General features: G+C 41.3%; 1 protein-coding gene and 1 long non-coding RNA gene across 4 annotated transcripts in view; one reads left to right on the top strand and one right to left on the bottom strand.

Annotated features, from left to right (window-relative positions):
- Positions 1–18,095, bottom strand: part of LOC138911422 (uncharacterized) — a 40,223-nt gene that overhangs the window by 16,633 nt on the left and 5,495 nt on the right. The window lies entirely within an intron of this gene.
- On the top strand, positions 2,296–16,153 carry 5-HT1B (5-hydroxytryptamine (serotonin) receptor 1B). 3 transcript variants are annotated; one of them, XM_032436025.2, is made up of 9 exons: positions 2,296–2,828; positions 8,345–9,100; positions 10,617–10,750; positions 11,158–11,267; positions 11,613–11,802; positions 11,863–12,000; positions 12,514–12,849; positions 13,060–13,467; positions 14,091–16,153. In XM_032436025.2, exons 2-9 carry the CDS (start codon positions 8,665–8,667, stop codon positions 14,187–14,189), a joined length of 1,851 nt encoding a protein of 616 aa, XP_032291916.1. In that variant the 5' UTR covers positions 2,296–2,828; positions 8,345–8,664; the 3' UTR covers positions 14,190–16,153. The 3 variants fall into 3 exon arrangements, with proteins under 3 accessions (XP_032291916.1, XP_032291915.1, XP_032291914.1); XM_032436024.2 differs by having other exon boundaries at positions 13,057–13,467; XM_032436023.2 differs by having other exon boundaries at positions 13,015–13,467; positions 14,091–16,152.

Genomic DNA, 18,095 nt, shown 5'->3' with positions numbered 1-18,095 from the left:
CACACACACACAACCACACACACACAAGCTGAGATACTTTTAAACTGCAGCGCATTACGTGCTGCGAGGGTTTTTGTCAGCTGCTGCAGCAATTGCAATTGTTGCTGCAAGTGCTGCTGCTGCTGCTGCTGCTGCGATTGCATTACAGCTTTAACTTTCTGGCTCATTAGGATGATGTGCAGTTAGTAGAGTTATTAAATGCGTAGTTAGAGGGAAAAATAACAGGGAACAGCCATTGGCAGCTCGCATTCATAATGACTCGTTGCGAACTGCAGTTGCCACACGCAAAGAAAGCGCAAAGAAATATTTAATTAAAAATGGTTTTTAATGCGCCACAATTGCTGCATCCTTCAAAAGTTTTGCATTAGTTTAGCTAATTTGGCTCATCATCAGTTAATAAGATTACGCATTGAAAAAAATATATATATATATATATCTTTATAACTAGTTTTATATTTCTGCCATCTGATGCTTACAAGCTTTCCCACATCTTGAAGAATGTACTTAAAGCGTGAAAAGTGAAAAGCGCACGAGGCAATTGCAATACTAGAGTCGAGTGAAACGTCTGCTGATAATAGAACTGGGAGATTCTTTGAGTAGATCAGTTATTGTCGACTGATAATTATATATAAAAAATAGCCAACAATATTGAAAATCGCGATTGATGCTTAAGTCGAGGGCAGCTTCTGCTGATAATAGAACTGGGAGATTCTTGGAGTAGATCAGTTATTGACGATTAATATTTGTGTGCAGTTGGTTAGCATGCCTCATAACGTTTAATTGCTAAGCCTGAAAAATAAGTTTAAAACAAAAGCACTTAAAATAAAACTTGATATATCAAACGCAACAGAATGTGCTTTTACAGCTTTAGACTCCGGCGACAAAGTAGCACTCGCCTAGCTAAATACTCTATCTGCTGTATTTACAGCGAATGAAGTTCATTTATTGCCCGAATTTTCATTAGCCATTCAAGGAAATAAACTTAAATCAGTGCCACGCGTCGTATGCGTAATGTGAGCAGTTGTTGAGGGACGGGAGTTTGGGAATTTGGTTGCTTAGTTTATAGTATAGCCGGAACAATCGGAACAATCAAAGTTTTATTGTTGTGCAAATATTGAATAAGGAAATGCTCAAGTGGCAGCGCCTCTCAAGAGGGGCGTGACCTCACATAAGCCACAAAGGCAAGTCCCGACTTAAAAGACAATCACAAAAGGCCGCACAAAGAATGAAAGCCAGGCAAATGGCGGGAGAGGGGTGAAGAGGATGGTGTGGAGTGGGTGAGGGGTCGGTCTGTCGACTGACCAGCAAATGAATGGACGGCGTAATAATTGCAGACGCCGGGACACATCCAAAATGTCACGTACTGGCTATAAACCGCTGCTAATTTACGATGCCCCTGGACGAGGCCAATAACAAAGCTCGCAGCTCGACGGAAATCAAATGGGGGCTAGCCCCGTCGTCTAAGCAGGCACTTGGCCACTTGGAAAGTTGATGCCCGATAATGTTGCATGAGCATTTGGAGTTCGAGCTGGTATTGAAGCTGAAGCTGGGTGCTTGGGCCTTGTGGCACGTTACGTCGGCTGCATAGAAATGGCCTTCAAAACGAAACGCAAATATCAAAAATGCCAATAACGCCGCATAGTAGACTTGGCTTAATGCGCATTAAATGAAGGCCGCACGGGAAATGGCCAAAAGAAAAAACAATGAAAGAATCCAAAGGCACGGCAACGGACACGCACCAAGCTGGCGTTGGGCGTGGCAGTCGTGTCCAGCCCTGGTCCAAGTCGCATTGCATTAGTCATATTAAAAACGGCTCTCATGCAAAGCTGCCTTTTAGCCCGAATAATGTGGCATTGTTGAAAGTTGCAACAAGCGCAGCTGCTGCTGAAAGGCGCGCCGGCAGCCTTAAAAGTGGTTTTGCTCTTGGCTTTGCAGCTTCATTGAGGCGGCAACTGTGCATAGTTGTTGTTGCCACAAGCCGCAAGTTTAGACGAATATGCAACTTGCGCTTTGCGACTTGAGTGATTTAATTGCCGCACGGCGCGTTCCCAATTTGAAAGCGCAACAAATTACGTGCAACAGTTCTCAGCAGCGTTCAAAGAGTATTCGAATTCGAAAAGCCAGATGCTCTTAAATTGTCGTGTAGACTTGTCCGCACACGCTGTATAAGAGTGCGGCATGTGGCATGTGGCAGGCGCAGGCGCTGCTGCAAGTCGACACAGGAAATCAGCTGCTGCCGCCGCTTTTGCCATTTGCCAAAAAACGGCCACATTGAGGCAGTTTGTCAATAGTTATGCTTGGGTATAGGTTAAAGACGCATGTGCCGCAATAGCAACAGGACACGTTTAAAGAGTCGCCCCACAAAAACAAAAAACACACAAGACTGATTTCTTATTTTAAAAACTACAATGCAAATGCAGCTAATCAAAAAAAGTGTTTAAACTAAATCAAAAAAAAATTAAAAAAAATAAATAAAATCAAAACAAATTCAATAATGAATGCTAAACAAAATAAAAATTAAACTCAAAGTTGGAAAATGTGAAAAGTGAAAAGCCCGCATAATTAGGACGAAAAATAGAAAATAAATATAAAAAAAAAAGACAAACACGCACACAGCTGCAGAGATTGTGGCTGAGTTTTGAGGTTGTTGTCGGGCATTGTTGTTGTCGTTGTTCTTGTTGTTGTAGTTGTTGTTGTCATTGTTGTCGTCGCTTCGTCGCCTGTGCCACACGGCATAAATATTTATGTTGACGTACTTACCTGCGGCGCTGCAACGTCGCTAATGAAGCGCACAAAATGAATGTGAAAGGACATAATTATGCTTATGTGTGAGTATAATAAATATAAATATATATAATATATATGCATGTTAACGTAACGCCAAGGTCAGCGACAAACAGCACTCCAGATCTCTCTGAAAGCCATAAATCCTTGGGGAGACAGCATTCAGTTAAGAATATTGAGAGCTGAACGCTGCACCTCCCAAATCGCGTGGAGACAAAAAGCAAATACTTGTATACCCTTCCAGAGGGAATGAATTATAATAAGATATAATATATAAGCTGTATCAACTGCCGAGTCAGCATAGCTACGTCTGTCTGTCCATCTGCTTTTCTCTATGCAAGCAGCCTTTTCCTAGAATAATCCTTCTGTTTCAGGTGGTACATATGTCGAAATTGCTTATAATGTTTTTTGTATCGTATGGCTGTTATAGGAATGCGTGTTCGCTAATTAAAACACTTTGTTTAATGTTAAGATATCTAAACCAGAGTTTGGTATGTTCTTTAACATCGAGCTACTATATCGTGTAGCTCCGTTTTGCAACATGTCTAGCCCAAGCAATTACGAGCTTCACTATTCACCCAATATAACTGCAACATCATATCAAATTGAACTAATATACTATTATATTATTATATAGCTCCTTTAGCAATATTTGGTCGGAAATAAAGCACTTGTATGAAAGCACTTCAATATAAATTTGATATTTATTTATTGATTTCTATTTATTTTTCGGCACACGACATTTCGATTTCTGTTCTTGCCAGCTAGGCAGTGCATTATTGTTTTGTCTATACAATTGCAGTTATTGCTGTTGTTGAGCTAATGGAAAATTGCCAGGCCTCAGGTCTTTGGCTGGTTACAAGTTTTATGGCTGCGTCCGCCTCAGTTGATTAGTTCAATTACCAACTATCGCTCTTTCTCGCTCTCGCTCTGCACCGGAATACTATAAAGTGGAGTTGCAGGCGTTGTCCAATTAGTTGACAGGCCTGGCAAACTTTATGGCCGTGTGGCAAAGTTGGAAATGCGCTTGAGTGCAGTTTGTTGTCAGACTTATGCCATTGTCAGCAGCAGCAAAGTTTTGCCACAATATCAGACGATTTCAATTTCAGATCAATTTGTGGGCTATGTCTGTCGCAGGAATGAGACAGACTGAGCGAAAGAGAGGGAGGGGAAAAGCAAGGAAATGACCATTCAGAAGCCATTTGCCCACATAAAAGATGCATTTAAACAATTTGCAACATATTTGCCATTTGTCCAGTGAATTTGTGCATTTGAGCGCTGAGTGGCCATTGTCGAGCATTTAACAACCTAAATATAATATACATATTTAATTAAAACATTTTGCTTAATAAAAAGCCACTTCTAATTGGCACATTGTCCAGGACAACATTCGCTCAGCGCTGAGAGCGCTGCAAGGATTCAAAGTTGGCTGGCGCAATGGACACTGCAAATAGAATTAAATTTGTGTGCAACGCACACACATACATATTTTCAAATTTCCACACAACTAACAGAACGATAGAGAAAACCGAGGGCAGGGCGAGGGTGGGAGGGTTGTAGAGTTGGACTGTGCACGGCACAAAGGCTAGCAAAAGATTATGCTGACACAACGACAACTAGGTGCGCGGGCGGGAAACAGGGGGACGGGGAAGAGCGAATGGGTGTGGCTGCTGCGGGTTCTGGCAGCATAAAAGGCGCTGCCAGTTTCAGGCATTCAACACAAAACTTTTTGTATATTTATTAGACTATGAATTAATTCAAGTGTGAGCGAGTGTGCGTGTGTGTCTGTCTGTCTGTCTGACTGTCTGTGTGTGTGTGTGTTGCCCGCGTGAAAGGATTCCGAATGCCTGACTGAGGCTGTTAAGCAAATGCGCGATTTTCGGACTATACCCCTCAGCGAGCTGACTGCAAACGTCAGCAAAAATATTTTCTATACATTGTATTTTTTATTTTTTTTTTACGTTTTTTAATATTTTTTGTCTATTTTTGTTGTTCGTTCTTTACATGATGCGGCTGTCAAGCGCCTCCGCACGCTGCGCCTGAGTCCTGCTCTTATATCTATGTACAAAAAAATGCTGTACACAGCGCAGCCTTGCCATAAAGCAACAACAACAACAACTACAACAACGACAACTAAGGCAAAAAACATTAGCAAACCACTCGCAGTTCATAATTAAAAGCGATTCGCACAAGGCAAAAGCAAAAGTAGCAGCCAAATAAGAGATGAGAATGGAAAACGGCTATAAAAAAATAATTTAGAATAAAATAAAAGTTAGCTCTGCGCATCTGACAAACATTTAGTTGTATTTATTAATAGCCAGACGGGGACGGGCATGCGGCCGGACCAAGGCGTTGCATATGTGAATTGAGGGCGTGGCTTTCGGTAGGTGGGGACCGGAGGCGATTACCTTGACTATGAAAATATTTCTCACACATGAGCTGCTTGGGCGCATCGCCCTGCTATTGCTGCTATTTCTACTGCTGCTGCTGCTGCTAGCTGGCCTCCATTTCCCTTGTCGTTTAGCGGCATTAACATTTTAGCCCGTCTATGCATGCCCAAAGGACACATACATATACATCACGCAAAGCTCCCAAACCATTTGATAGCCGGGACGAGAGCTGCCCCATAAATTGCAGCATTTTGTCTGGGTATTTTAGTAAAATTAAGGATTAAAAGCCTCAAGTGCACAAATTCTCAATTTCTAAAATCGCATCTTGGCTTCAATGCATGAGTAGACTTTGCTTAAAGCTATGATAACATGCTTTATTTACTTTTATAATAATTAGGCTAGGCTAAGATAAACAACATCCAAACTAGCCTGGAATTTCATCCAAACACTTTATTGTGGATCACTTCGACATTTGATCCTTCGAAAATTAAACTATTTTAAATTCAAAACAACTATTACGAAAATAATTTTTTGATTCAACATTTCATGAAATGATTGGCTTAATTGTTCTAGGCATTTATGAACAAAGATTGCATGACACACTACCATGTTTCCGTTGACGAATGGCGCGTTGTGCTCCGAACGACGTTTTGAAATAAAATAAAGCGCGGATAGTGCGAAATGGCTACTAAAAAATGAAGGCTGCGATAAGGTAGCTTAGTATCAGCTTGGGTCAGCCCTGAAGATAAGACAGATGGAAAGCAAAACAGTCTGTGGCGCAGATGAATATGTTGCTGGTACACTGAACTACAAACTCTGAGCTCACATTTACACTTTTATAGTCAGCCGATAAATAATTATTACGTTAGCTTCTATTATGTTCTTGAAAAATAAAATAAAATCTTTGAAACACATTTTTACCACAAAAGCTGGTATTCTGCGAAATGTGTGAAACACGTCTCAAATGATCTATCATATTTATCCTTGGAAATAAATTTGAGCACGAAATGTCCCCAACAAGTCTTCGACCGCCATTTCTAGCAAGGAAAGACGAGTTTCCCAAATTGTCTACACATGCGATTGGATTTTCGTGAAACGGCTTGGGCTTTGTGTTGATCCCCAATCAGTCAGTCAGGACAAACAGTTTTATGTATGGAGATTTTTAATAAATTGTTGCTCAGCACATTTTTTACAATAATTATGAGAATCTTCTTTTTAAAATTCGACATTAAATTAAAAGCAGCAGATTAATAAGCAGCCCTCGCAGTGAGCCAGCAGCAGTTTGCTTAGTCTGTGTGTATCTTTTGCTGCCTGCAACCGCACACATTTGTAAATGTGTGTGTTACACACACAAACACACAGGTGCACACAGACACTGATGAGAGCAGGTGTTTGTTTAGTGTTTGTTAGATTGCTGCTTGGGCGGCTGCTCGCAGTGCACCTTGACACAGACAAAGGTCACCTAATGTGTTGCATTCTCATGCACACAAAAGGGCAAGTGGTGCTGCCACACACACAGACACACACCAACACATACACACACAGAGAGAGAAGCACTCTGTGTTTATTAAATGATTATACTTATGCAAAGTTCTGTACACTTGGTTCATTGTTGTAGGCATACATAGACAACGGTTACATGGCGCTCCAAACGAGACGGGCATCTCTTCCCAGCCCTCTTGGGCGCAATTCTCATGCCAATGGCAGGCATCAGCAATTCCAGCAGGCAAAGCAGCAGCAGAAGCAGAACTTGAACTGCTCCGATAAACATTTGAAGTGAAGGGTATAAATAAAAAGAGGTTGCAATAAGGGAGCTATTAGCTGGGGTTAGTCCAGGAACTACTGTTGAAAATTACATCAAGATCGGTAAAGAAACACAAAAGTTAATTAAGAAAATGTGTTTTGGTTGCCCGTGGAGCGTTATGTGTTGAAAATTTCCACCAGTTCCCATCTTGACCTGCTCTTCTATTTAAAACTATGTTTTAACAGCATCAAGAACCAAGTATTGAAATCAACGTTTCCGCCCATATTACTCTTGCAGTGACAATCTTGACATTACTCTGTGTATATTAAATGATAACACTTATGCAAAGGTCTGCACACCTGGCTTTATTGTTCTGCTCATATATAGATAAAGATAACATGACACACTGCCATGTTTCAGCTGCGGAATAGTGGGGTTCTCAGCTCCGAGCGAGACTCCGGCTCATAGTACACACGACGTCCATTGCGATCCACCGACGGACGCAATCGACCGCCACTAGCAGGCATCAGCAATTGCAGCAGACAAAGCAGCAGCAGCAGCAGAGCTTGTTGTGTTCCGATCAACATTTTAAAATGAATTAAAGCACGGATTGTGCGAGGCTGCAATAAGGGAGCTATCAGCTGGGGTCAGTCCAGGAGATAGACAGATGGAAAGCGGCACAATCTGTGGCGCAGTTAAATATGTTGCTGATACACTGCCTTATAAACTCTGAGCTGCAATAGCTAATAATTTACACGTATATAGTCAGTAGAGAGAGAGAGAGAGAGAGCGAGAGCGGCAGCTTGGAAGTTATTGGCGAGTCTTATTAGCTGTCATTTTTCACATTAATTATTGTTCTGCTGTACTGCACTACAAACTTACAACTTATTACATTCGCTTTCAGAGAAATTGATTATGTATTAATAATTGCAACTTAACTGCTGCTTTGCTCAGACAATTTTGCTGTTGCACTTTGCTACAACCTTAGAATACAACCGATTTTCTTTGTTATATTCTATCTCAATCAATTAAAACAATTGCATTGAAGAGCGCTGCAGTTTGAGAGCTCAGCTGAAGTTTTCAAATTAGCTGCCTTTTCGCTTTGAACAAGTAGCTGGTACACTGCACTACAAACTTTTAGAACACTCGCTGTGATTCAATTAAAAAATCGTCTTTAAGCTATAGTGAGAGCGTAATTCTTCTTTATGGCTAAATCATATTAGGCGCACTTCAAATTAATTTAGCCATTTTATTTTTAGCTACTTTTGGCCACGTTATGCTGGTGACAGAGGCTGTTGGCCAAATCAAATAAATTTTTTATTTTCTATCTGTTGCCAGTTGTTGGTTGTTGTTTTTGATTTTCTTTCCCTCGTGGTTTTTGCTTTTGCAATTCAACTGACTGTCTGTCTCACTCCCGACATTTCAGTTTACGTGTTAAGTGCTTGGCAAGCACGATTAAGGCGCTTTATCACCCGCAACAACGGCAGCAACACGAACGACAGCAGCGGCCACTGAAACAAAATCAACAGCAACAGCTGCGACGCCAGCAACATCAGCAGCAGCAGCAACAAAGGCGCTTACGGCGAGCCTTGTCGCAGCAACAACAGAAGCAGCAGCAGCAGCAGAAGCAGCAACAGCAACTGTTTTAAGCACTCGCACATACATTGACACGCCCACCGGCAAAAGTGGGCGTTAAGTAACAAGCAGCAACAACAAAAATAACAACAACAGCAACCCGTGTACAATATGCTGAGCACAATGACAACGCCAGCCACAATGCTCGAGTTTGGGGCAATTGGTGATGTTCCAAGCATTTTGGAAATAGAACTGCCAGCAATATTGTTCAATGAGAGCCTCTTCATTGAACTGAATGGCAGCCTGACCCAGCTGGATGGCAGCAACATTAACCAAAACAACTGGAACATTATCAACAGCAGCAATATCAGCAGCACCAGCAGCAGCAACATCACCAGCAACAGCAGCAACATCAGCATCAGCAGTAGCAGCAGCAACAACAGCAGCAGCAGTGTCAGCAACAGCAGCAATGCTGGCGTTAACATAACCCAACTGGAGGAGGCGCAACGTGCCGCCAATGAGCGTGCCGCAGCCGAGTTCTGGCTGCTGGTCAAAATGATTGCTATGACCGTTGTGCTGGGCCTAATGATACTCGTCACCATTATAGGCAAGTAACTGAAAACTCTATCAAAATACCATTTAAGTCTTAAAGCAGCTGCTGCTGTCATTTGGGTGGGCGGGCATGCTGCCAGATTTTGCTGGCCGTTAAATTATTCTCGCAATTTATGCCGCCGGGGAATTTGGTGCAAAAGTTTCCATATCGCCTCCGATGTGAACTGTAAATGAAGTGAAATTTATGATGCAGAAGATTTTTATTGCGCTGCTTGAAAATTTTATTGATTTTCGGCTTACGAAGATGATTTGCTGCCTGCTGCCAGCTGCCAGCAGCTGAAGCTGAACCTGAAGTTGGGACTGGGGCTGGAGACCTGGTTTGGGGCAACTAGGCAGCGAGCGTGGCAACTTTTGTTTGGAGCGCGTTAAAAAGCTTTGCGTTAAACGTCGCACTTAGGCCAGGCCAGAGTTGCGCGTGAAGCGAAAGAACCGCCTGGGAGTCCTTGCCAGCAAGGACAAACAATGTTACAAAATGTTTGCCGTTCTTTATATACTGATATATATATATATATTTTATGTACACATTTGTTGTTTTTGTTTTTAAATTTTTTTTTTCTGTTGGCATTGACACGTGAAAAGCTATTAAAAGCGCGCCAAGGCGTCAAATGGAAACTGCGCAAACACACACAAGTGCAAAAGCCAACACATACGCACACGTGTGGCACACGCGGCGTATGCGCAACATCTTGACTGAGGCAAGGGTAACAGCATATGCAAATGCATTTCTGGCACGAGCCAAGCGACGACAAAACGTTTTGATAAACTGCCGACAAGCAGACAGCAGACAACTAGAAAGCCCAGACAGACAATCGGCTGGCAGCTGGGAGAGCTGGGGCAACACACTTTTAGACGCCGCCGTGGCAATTACAATTTGCCAAGCTGCATCATTTGCATCACACAGAGATTGACAGCACACTGCCAGCAGTTCTTCGCCCCCTTTCTACATCTGCACCAGGTTGGGGCATTCATGAGCTATCACATGCACGATTGCCTGCAATTAGAGGCGAGGCGACTCTGGACAGCTCTTTGGCAGCAGAGAGTCTTGAGTCTGATTGATTTCAGCATAGTCAAACAGTTCGTCCAATGCCAGTGACTACTTTAGATGACATTTTGAGAATGTTGTTCAAACAACTGCAGCTGCAATCAAAGTTACAAATTAATTGAAATTCTTAAGTCAATTATTTAATCCTTAGAGAAAGTCTCAACATTTGATTCATTTAAATGAATCTGATTCGATAGGAACTGCAACTGCATTTAGTTGAGCCCTGCACAAAATTAACTGCTTGGCAAATATAACAGGCAGGTTGTCTGGATTAAGAAGAAATTAATTAAATGAAACCTGAAACGAATAAATGTTCCCACATGATGAGCGATTTGTAGCTGATTTTCCCAGATGCAACCATATGAAAGTAATTTTATGATTATGTCATATTATATAATGCCATGCTATATATTTTTTCACATTAATATATGTTTGTTCCATATTTTTCTCTCACTTTCTTGGGTATCAGGCAATGTATTTGTGATTGCTGCCATTATACTGGAACGCAACTTGCAAAATGTAGCTAATTATTTGGTCGCATCTCTGGCAGTTGCTGATTTATTTGTTGCCTGTCTCGTCATGCCGCTTGGCGCCGTCTACGAGGTAAGTCGTTGTTGTTATTGTTATTGTTATTGTTGTTGTTATTGTAGATTGTAGTTGAAGTCGTTGTTGTTGCTCTTGTGCAACTGCTTTGTTGTCGCCAGCAGTTGTTGCAACTGCTACGGCACAAACTTCATTACCCTAATGGAAACTTCGGATGAAAAGCGTGCAAATGAAATTACGAGCAAAGAGTTGACTTTGCCCTGCAGAGAGTGTGTGAGTGGTAAAGACTCTGTCCGTGTATGTGTGTGTGTGCGTGCTTATGCGTAATGAGCCATTGCGCGTTGTTAATTGTCAAATTGCGTCATCTTGGCAAGCAGTGAGGCAATGACATAATTTAATTGCATTTACTCCCGCCGGCAAACACTGAAATTCTATGTCCTTGCACTCGTCTAACCCAAACAACACAGATAAGCAATGGCTGGATTTTGGGACCGGAACTCTGCGACATTTGGACATCGTGCGATGTGCTCTGCTGCACGGCATCCATACTGCACCTGGTGGCCATAGCAGCGGACAGGTGAGTTGTGTACCGAGCATGGTCAGCATTTCGTTACTCGCTATTTAATCAAGCGTTTGCTTGTTACACAAATTACTTTTTACTCATATATTGTTACTCGCTACATTATCACAATTGTTTACTCGTTACTCGCAACTTATTACTCGTTGCTCAATACTCGCTTCTCGATACTCTCGTCGCGTTATTCATTTCTGCTCGCTCGCTACATATTACTTTAGTTTATTAGACACTAGCAACTTTATCACACTCGCTACTCATCACCCGCTTAATCACAGTTTTTGCACGTTACTCGCTTTCGTTAACGGCTAATTTATGGTTCACCTTTCCCATCTTGCGGTTGCGCAGATACTGGACCGTTACGAACATTGATTACAACAATTTGCGTACGCCCCGGCGTGTCTTCATTATGATATTCTGCGTGTGGTTTGCCGCTTTGATAGTGTCGCTGGCACCGCAGTTTGGCTGGAAGGATCCGGATTACATGAAGCGCATCGAGGAGCAGAATTGCATGGTCTCGCAGGATGTGGCCTATCAGGTAGCAGTCCGCATTAGTCATGTCGCGATGTTTTCGCCATTTAATCCTTGTCTACTGCAGATATTTGCCACATGTTGTACGTTTTATGTGCCGCTGCTGGTCATTTTGTTTTTGTACTGGAAAATCTATTTGATTGCAAGGAAGCGCATTCAGCGTCGCACACAAAAGTCCTTCAATGTGACGCTAACTGAAACCGAGGTGAGCTATTCAAAAGGGGAAATGGGACAGGAAATGGGTTCTGGTCACAATTAATGTGATAAATTTCTGCTAGTTCCGGCTTGACAAATGTTTAATAATATTACGCATACGCAGCGAGCGCCGTCTAATGAAATTTGAGCTTGTCGGCTTGTAGCCATAATGAGCGTGTCATTAACTGAAATGATAATGGCGAATCCTTTGCTAGCCATTAGGGCAGGCCCAAGTGAGCACTTGAAGCAGCCAAAAAGTTCGCAGTCTAGGATTTATGCCATGTTCCGTTGGTCTGTGTGTGTGTGTGGGCGTGGCATTTCGCTGAAAGAACGCTAGTTGTATCGTGCAAATGTTGAGCTAAAAGCAAAATGTGCCCTGGGGGAGCAACTAGAAATGCTTAGACAGCTTCTAAATCAAACACGTAAATAGCTCAATGGGAAAATGGAATGGGCAAATGGTATAGAAGTGAGGGGTCGCATCAATTTTCGGCTGTTAACAGGAAAATATAATTAAATTTTCCAGTGCGATTCTACGGCTCGTGACGTGCACAAGGAGCGCGGCAAACGGCGCGTGGCAAAGCGTGAACAGGAACGCGCATTACAAGACACAGAAAATGGCATCGGGCAGCTGCAGCGACGCCCACGTAAACGCATGAAGATTTGCTTTGGACGCAACTCGAACACGGCCAACATTAGAGCTGGCTCTGAGGGCGCAGTGGCCCGCTCGATGGCCGCAATCGCCGTGGACTTTGCCAGTTTGGCGATAACGCGCGAGGAGACGGAGTTCAGCACCAGCAACTACGACAACAAGAGCCATGCGGGCACCGAGCTTACGACCATATCCAGCGATGCGGATGACGTAAGTAGCTGCAGTGCTGCAACTGGGCATCTGGGCGACTGGACGACTGGTCAGCAGCTCAACTATTCACAATATGACGCTAATTGTTTTTATTTGTTTTGTGTGCGCACCTTTTCTTTGCATCTCTTTGTCTTCCACTTCATTGCCCGCTCTCTTTCTTTCCAGTATCGCACGAGCAATGCTAACGAAATCATAACGCTCTCCCAGCAGGTGTCCAGCACCACACAGCAGCATCTAATAGCTTCCCATTTGAATGCCATTACACCGCTGGCGCAGTCCATCGCCATGGGTGGTATTGCAGCCAGCAAGCAGACGGCAGCAACAGCAGCAGCAGCAGGAGGCGGCAATAGTCCCATTGAAGCTGGTGTTGGCAAGGGTGTACTGGCCAGCATTGCCAATCCACACCAGAAGCTGGCCAAGCGACGCCAGCTGTTGGAGGCGAAACGGGAACGGAAGGCAGCGCAAACATTGGCCATCATCACCGGCGCCTTTGTCATCTGTTGGCTACCCTTCTTTGTTATGGCGCTCACAATGAGCCTGTGCAAGGACTGCGAAATTCATCCAGCAGTTGCATCCCTCATTCTCTGGCTGGGCTACTTCAACTCCACGCTCAATCCGGTACGTAAATGGGTTGCAATCGAAAAGACCAACAGATTTGTCCAACTGTCCATGGCAATACGTCATTGATAACGGGGAACACTTCTTTGTCTGAGTGTAACAAATGAGTCTAGTTTGAATAATTCTTATTGGATGATTGATCTGCTATGCATGCAAACGCAACCATGAAGCCAGCTAAAACTTTACATTATTTCTGGCAATTGTTCAGCTCTTTTAAATCACTAATCTAGACGAAACAAAAAAAGGGAGCTCATTTGACGAATTGCGTATTTTCTTTAAGCTAAACTAATTGAAAGATTGATTGGCTGCCTGTGTCAATCGAATATCGCGTAAAAACTATTTCATATTTGCGGCCATTATTCAGCTGCATAAGCTTTGAATTCAAGGGCTGTTAATGGTGCATTCAACATTAGATTTATCAGATGCAATGATTGATCACAGAAAACCTGCTATTTACATAGATCAAAAACTTAAAATATATATTGTAGTTAGACCTGATCGTAATCATACAGAAACTGCTTACTAATGAATTCCCATTAGATGATTGACTTTGCTTAGGCTCTGCACTAACTTTCTATTTACAATCTCTTCTCTTTCTGGAATCTTATCATTACCAACAATAGGTCATCTATACCATCTTCAATCCAGAGTTCCGACGCGCCTTTAAGCGCATTCTATTCGGCCGAAAGAATGCGGCACGGGCGCGCAGTGCGAAAATTTGATTTCAACTGAAAACCAACGAGGACCAGTATCTGTAAGCTCCTAACAAAAGGTGAAAGCGAAAGTTACTAAACTATGGCACATGCATTAAGGCCCCAAACAAATATAGACTCAACAGATTTCAACTCAGACACCAAACGATAAAGTGGTATGTAAATACAAACGATAAGATAAATGTATATGGAAATGGTAATATGGAATATGGAATTGACATTGGGATTGCATTAGATTATAGATTAGTTAGGCATATTTGTAGTTGTAGTTGTAGCGCGTTTAACGATGTTTTAGCAGCGACAATCCTAAGTACATGTACTCTATAAGTAATTCCTAACCTACCTTAACGAGTAACACACACGTGCCCCAAAATAGCAACCGCAAAACCAAGAAACCAACAAGCAAATAAATAAAATACAAACAATTTTTATATGTTATATAGAAGTGTTAGCCGTAAGAACTCTCACACACAAATACACACACAGAATTGATTGTATTCGTATACGTATTGTAGTTAATATATATAAGTATGTATGTGTATGTGTAATTTATAATGTTTTTAAAGTCTTCCCTGTGTCTTAAAGAATTGTGTAAAACTTAAAATATATAGATATATAAGCTTAGCAAGTTTGGAAGATTGGCAATATTTGTTTAGTATGCGTGTGTGTAGAGCAGAGTCTACAACAACCTGCCCATATCTTCCGTTAATGAAAAGGCTGGGTCCAAAACTTTGTACGCTTTCAACTTCTGTGTTAGTTCCATGTGTTGCGCGCCTATAGCATAAGCCCTGAATAACTTTTGTTCGCGCTCAATTAATAAGCTTACAAAATGAAAACAAAAAGAAAACCTATATAATCGGCTTGCCGTAGATTAAATACTTTTGCAGACAGGTTTCAAAAAACAAATCAACATTCCAATAATTTTTTCTGGAGCAGTTATACGACATAGTAATCCGCTGTTGCTCAAGTTTTTGGCGCATAATGAAAACTCATAATTGCATTGTTTGAGCTATTTTCTTATAGCAACTATATGTTATAGTGCTCTGATCCACTCAACTACAAAGGATCTAGGATGAGTTTGATGTGTACAATTGAAATCTAAATTTAGTACTTTCTTACTTCAATATGTTATGCAATGTCACAACTAAATATATGACCTTCTGCAAGGGTATAATCAAGGTAATATTTTAATTAGGCACGTCGCAACATAATTTGTAACGAATTTACACAAACATACACACACAATTTTAATATCTGAGTGTGCAAATACCTGAGCAAAAAAAATTAAAAAAACATAAAGACGCAAAATTCAAAATATATTGTCTGCTGTAATTGCATAATCAAACAATGTGAGAATCTTTGTTATACGACTAACTAGCAAATGCGTTCATGCACCCATTTATGCACATGATGATGATGCATGTGTGAGTAGCACTCACAGTTGGTGAATAACAAAAAGTCAAACTTTTGTTAAATATTCCCCGAACTACGTAAGCGAACTGGCAACTATAGTGGCATATAACCAAAAATACAAAAACCAAAAAAACCGCAAAGTGCTGAAACGGACAACATTTACACACAAGCACACACACACACACCTATCTATATATATGTGTATATATATATATATATATATATATACTATGTATTTGAATTTTTGTTCATATTGCAAATGAACTTGCAGCTTGGCAACTAACTGTGCAACAACAATTGATATTAGCAGTTGGCTGCAGCTGTGGCAGTTGCAGCAACTAATACGAATACGCTTCGATGTGCATATTAAATGATTGTATACTTTATAAATCATATGCTATATATATATACTCGTACTACTCATATGTTTAGCTAGTAAGTACTAGTTGGTAAGCCTTGCATATGTATGTGTTTATGTGTGTATATTTGTAATTGTCTGCGTGTCATTGCAATTTCTCGATGTGTACTTGATGTCAAAGTTATTAAAATTGTGTTTTATCAAGCTCGAGTGTGTTTTATTTAAATTTTGGACACACACATACACACACACACACATACGCGCACACACACCACAACAGCCGCCATGTTGTTTGGGCAGTTTGATTGTTTGCACTCAACACAAAATTGACAAACTTTTCATACCCCGTCAACCGCACGCACGTTAGCAAATGCCAGCGCATTCAAAGGCCAAAGTTCAAGTGCACATGTCAACTGTGTATGGTTCTCCGTTTCGGATTCGGAGTCCGATTCGTATACGCTGCAAAAGGGGCAACTGTGTGGCAACAGCGCTGCGTGTGTGTCATGGAGATGGATTACGCATTGGCATTATCAACACCGGAACAGGCAAAAGCCGACAAATGGCCCAGAAATTGCTGTTGCTTCCAATGACAAACAACCATCAGCAGGCGGCAGGCACCACGCGCCCTAAAACAACAACAGCTAAAAAAATCGATACATCATGCAATACTCGCATTACACAGGCTGCTCACACTCGTATTCATACTCTATTGAAGTTATTTTGTGATTGTTTTGCTATTCCTAACATTGTCAATGCTGCTGCTGGCAACATTGCTGCAAATGTCGCTACCAAAAGCTGAACTTATCAGGTGCCAGCAGTTGCCACCGACTAACAAAAAACCCACTATTCCTTTTGCAGTTAACAATTGCAGCGTACTCCTTTACAATCCAATAATCGTCTACAAAAGGCTGCCAGGCAAATTTTTAAATATTTTTCAAATTAATCTTTGAAAGTGCTCATCTCGTATTCATGCCCAACATCAGGCTTTCAAAGCGTAGAATATATAGATTTTTCACACTTTAAGCTGTCGAGCGGGAAAGTTTCAACAAGCTTTAGATTCTCGCATTGTACACGTGCCATGGTAAACATGGAACAAGTATTGAATAAAAAGAAAGAGTATTAAATAAAAAGAAACAGATAGAGCGCATTTAAGTGTCACAATCAAGCTAGCCGCTCGACAATCTTGCGTCATGCATAAATATTTGCCAACACTGTTAATTTCCTGCCATCTCAAGGATATGCTTATAATCAATAACTCTGTTCACTTACATACGAGAAACTAGTATATTATATAGCAGCAACATGAGCAGCATCTAAATACGCTATCGAAAGTAATTGTTGCCTCTGCCAAATTGAGTGAAGGTCAACATAAAATCCTTATAAATGGGATAATAATTAAAAAAATATATACCCTGAATACGTAAATAAATAAAACTAGTATCTTAATTAAACAAACATCTTTAGCTGAGCCCAGCAATATGTTCACATCAGGCCAAGCTTAATACCTTCAATCAGACAAATATTAAATTAAAAAAGTGGCCAATAAAATTTATGCATCATAAATTTATTAATTCTTCATAATATATGCTTGCATATATTTATTCTTTTCCTTTTCTTCAACCATATGGCCCCGTTTTGCCCTCAACTATAATAAAAACCATTAAATTCGCAACATTTTTAAATAACTCTCTCAGGCTTTTGGCATATGCATAATTCATATGGCTAACAAAAAAAAAAAAAGCTGTTTGAAAAATCAATCAATAACTGTGCGTAGCACCTGACAATAGTAACTCATGTAGATTTCGGTGAATCCAATAAGCCTCGTCAAAAGCCACAGCCGCAGGGCATAAAAGCCACAAAACCCAATGCTTCAAATATGCAACAGCATATGTGTGTGTAAATTTGTGTGTGTGTGTGTGTGTGTGTGCGTGTTTGTTGCATGTGTAAATATGCGTATGGATTTATTAGCCTACACATTATTAATAAACTTCGCTCTCTCTCTCTCTCTCCCTCTCTCCCCTCTCTTTCTCGGATAATGTCAACAGAATGCGTTTTATTAAAAAATATCTTAGCCTCCCCCGAAAAATAAGCCATAAATCGAATAAATATCGTTTGCGCTTCGAGTGGCCACTCACACAGGCCGC

The sequence above is a fragment of the Drosophila virilis genome, chromosome 5 (genome assembly GCF_030788295.1).
Source record: "Drosophila virilis strain 15010-1051.87 chromosome 5, Dvir_AGI_RSII-ME, whole genome shotgun sequence".
Lineage (NCBI taxonomy): Eukaryota > Metazoa > Arthropoda > Insecta > Diptera > Drosophilidae > Drosophila > Drosophila virilis.
Note: the sequence above shows the minus strand (reverse complement) of the source record. Positions and strands in the feature narration are given on the sequence as shown.